Source organism: Nannochloropsis gaditana (assembly GCF_000240725.1).
Source record: "Nannochloropsis gaditana CCMP526 unplaced genomic scaffold scaffold355, whole genome shotgun sequence".
Taxonomy (NCBI): domain Eukaryota; class Eustigmatophyceae; order Eustigmatales; family Monodopsidaceae; genus Microchloropsis; species Microchloropsis gaditana.
The window spans coordinates 545-3,537 of record NW_005803598.1 but is presented as its reverse complement, the minus strand read 5'-3'; the positions used below and the strand labels follow the sequence as shown (position 1 = coordinate 3,537).

The 2,993-nt window shown below is 54.0% G+C and overlaps 1 protein-coding gene across 1 annotated transcript; it reads left to right on the top strand.

Moving 5' to 3' along the window:
* Window positions 1-2,694: 2,694 nt before the first annotated feature.
* NGA_2032100 (uncharacterized protein) lies at window positions 2,695-2,993 on the top strand (the record flags this gene model as incomplete). The annotated part of the gene is made up of 1 exon (XM_005854889.1): window positions 2,695-2,993. A coding segment is annotated over one exon (299 nt), but the record flags the coding sequence as incomplete, so codon positions are not given.

Sequence of the window (2,993 nt, the reverse complement as noted above, 5' to 3'; positions counted from 1 at the left end):
ATCCAGTCAGTAAAACAATGTCGTCCTGCGGCGACACAAAAATTCGTTTATATGCTTGTGAGGTGCCGTATACATCGGCTTGAAAGATAAATATTCGAGTTACTTGCCGCAGGAGCGCTCCCACCGTCTCCCTGCCCCATCGGATCAACAAGCACGTGAGGACGCGTAACTCACCTCGGATACCGTCGCTACCACTAGGCATAAACATTTCCGTACAGAACTGATACGTCCAATGGTCCTCCACCATCTGCGACTCTTTGTTGACGCCTGCCGCAAGGTCGAAGCATTGGATGGGGGCCTCCCCATCCGGTCTGGAGTAGTTGTAGTACACGGAGACGGCGTTCCTGAGGCCCTCTAGGAGAGTGACATTGCTGGAGAGAGTGGTGGGGAAGTTCAAGAATTCGCAGGCGACGCGAACGGGCCAGGCAGGGAGGGTTCCTCGTCCGTTCAGCACATAGGTGGAGGGGAAGGGGTAGTTGCCCATGGCCATGTAGGCCCAGGCACCTGACGCAGTCGTGAGAGAGGAAGAGAGTATGGTAGCCGGGGTAAAGATAAGGGTACGTATGACTAGGCATGTAATCCTTCCTTTATTAAAAATCCTAAGCAAGCTTGGAGACAGTGCTTGACAGCACGTGTCTGCACATTTCCACTTGTATTTTATGCTGAAACATCGATACGTCATACACTCACTCTGTAACCATCCCAACAGTAAGTCGACGTCCTCTGCCGTCGCAAGTGCCCCTTGACAGATCCGAAATCGCTCCGTCAGTTCCTGCCTGCCGGTCACGCTTGCAGCCAGGTCCTTGATAACGGGCCAGGCCGCCCTGACATTGTCGGCGCAATACGCGTTGGACCCTCCTTCAGGAGACGCGTCGCGGGTAACGATGTAGCTGAAGGACTCGATTCCCTCCTCGCCAACCTCCGGCTCAAAATCCAGCACGGGCGCTGAGCCGGCGATCGCCCCACTGACGAGGTGAGGGTACAGGAGGCGCCACCAGCTCGCTAGCATGCCTCCGTAGCTCCCACCGAAGGCGATCACAGGAGAATCGGGAGAATTGAGCTCTGTCTTGAGCGCGATGATGAGCCGGGCGTAGTCGGCTAGAGCCTGCTCGGAGCTGTATCCGGAGAGATGCGAGAGGGATGAGTAACACGGACACCCTTCTTATGTCTCTTGTTCCGTAACATTCGATCCACACCCGCTGCAGCGCTTCCAAATTTTACCTCAGATAGTCCATTTTATGTGCTGTGAAAGGCTGAAGTGGTTGACTTTTCCCATAATACCGGTGCTCGGCGAAGACGAGAAGGGCCCCGAACTCCGGGGCATTCTCCCACATGAGCCCAGAGGCGTTCAAGTACAGGGTGACGTCTGCTTCATTGCCACTGCGAATGAGAGATGGGGTGACATGAGGTGTCTATGCAATCCGATAGAAAACAAAACATTGTCATCGTCGTCAGCGTGCGTCACGGACACTAAAGGAGAGCAGCCCTCGTAGCAAGCTTACGTGTAAAAGAAAATGGGGGCTCCAAGCCCTCCCCACCACAACTCGCCGCAGACGAAGTAGCGTTGCTGGAAAGTGAGACCCTCAAGGTTGTTCTCCGGATGGTATGCAAAATGGTCGATCGGCTGCTCGAAGTACCTCTCTGAGCAATCGCTTATCCCTGGTCGTGAGGGGTCATGGGCGGCAGGCAAGGCCCAGTGCGATGTCAGACCCCCATGGAAGCGCTGTGACTGAACATTGACACAGGCAAGCAATCCATACATGACCACAAGGATAGACGGATGCCGGTTCATGACTGGGCGTATTTTGCGCATGTACGTGATGGTAGCTAATGGGCCGAAGACGTTGTTGTTGCCCCCCCTTTCACTCTCACGTCTTAACGATGCAACTTCAGCGCGCAAAACGAGATGTTGTCGCCTGTGGATACATGGGCATATCTATTATTTCATAAAATTATGCAATTTGATAAGACCTAGGTGCCAATGGAAACGGCGCTTTGCTCATCGGTATTTGAATTGCGTCCTCGTTTCCCTCTTGTTCGTTTTCTCACCGTGGCGGCGAAAGCGACCTCCCCCCCCTCACATGCCGGGACGCATTACTTCGGGGAAAAACTTGTTAAACGAATCGACATTGACCTTTCAGTACCTTTTTAGCCCTTGTACAGGAGCATCTGCGTTAGGCGATGGTGAACGAGTTCTGCTCATGCTTAGCTCACCTCTGGGAGTCTTCGGAGGAACACGAGAGGTCACAAAAGCGGGGCGGAGGCGCCGCGCGGTCCGTGAACATGACCCGAGGGGACACTGGAAAAGGCACAGAGGACGCCACAACTCCCCGAGTCAAGCATGACATAAATATGAGAGGCAGTCAAGTTCGTGTCAAGGAACTAGCAAACGGACGGTTCCTTATAAGCGGTGCGGGGCTTACGATCGCTTCCCTGCCTTTGGAGCAAGGTCAGTACATGAGCGCACTTTTTCCATTCCTTTATTAAAAGGCCACAGCTCTGACATCTCATAAGCAAACGTGGTAACCATGATTTCCCCCTGGCGCATACCCGACAAATAAACGGCTGAACGCTTTCCCTTCACCCAAATTTAGACTGTAGCTTTTGGCAGGTGAAGGTGCTGCAACCAGGCCGCTTCAGTATGGGAGTTTCTCGCGCGGCCGAGGCGAGCGCACTGGAAGGTATGAAAGAGCCTCTTGAGTGGGCGCTGCGCGTGAATAGTGCGGAGGCGCAAAGTGAACGTGAGGAGGATGGAGAGAGCGCCATGGTAGTCAGCAGGGACGGAGACATCTTCTCCTGTGTCTTCGATCAGTCGTCCTGTCCCATGCTCCGGTTCTTTCAGAATGGGAAGGAGTTGGAGAAGCAGGCCATCAATCGAGTACGAGGTCTGGTGTTCCCGGCCCTCGAGCTATTCGGGGATGGGGTGGAGCTTTCTTTCTTGTTCCACGAAAGCGAGTGGTCTTACCCGCCCCCTTCCAGTCGGTACATGATGA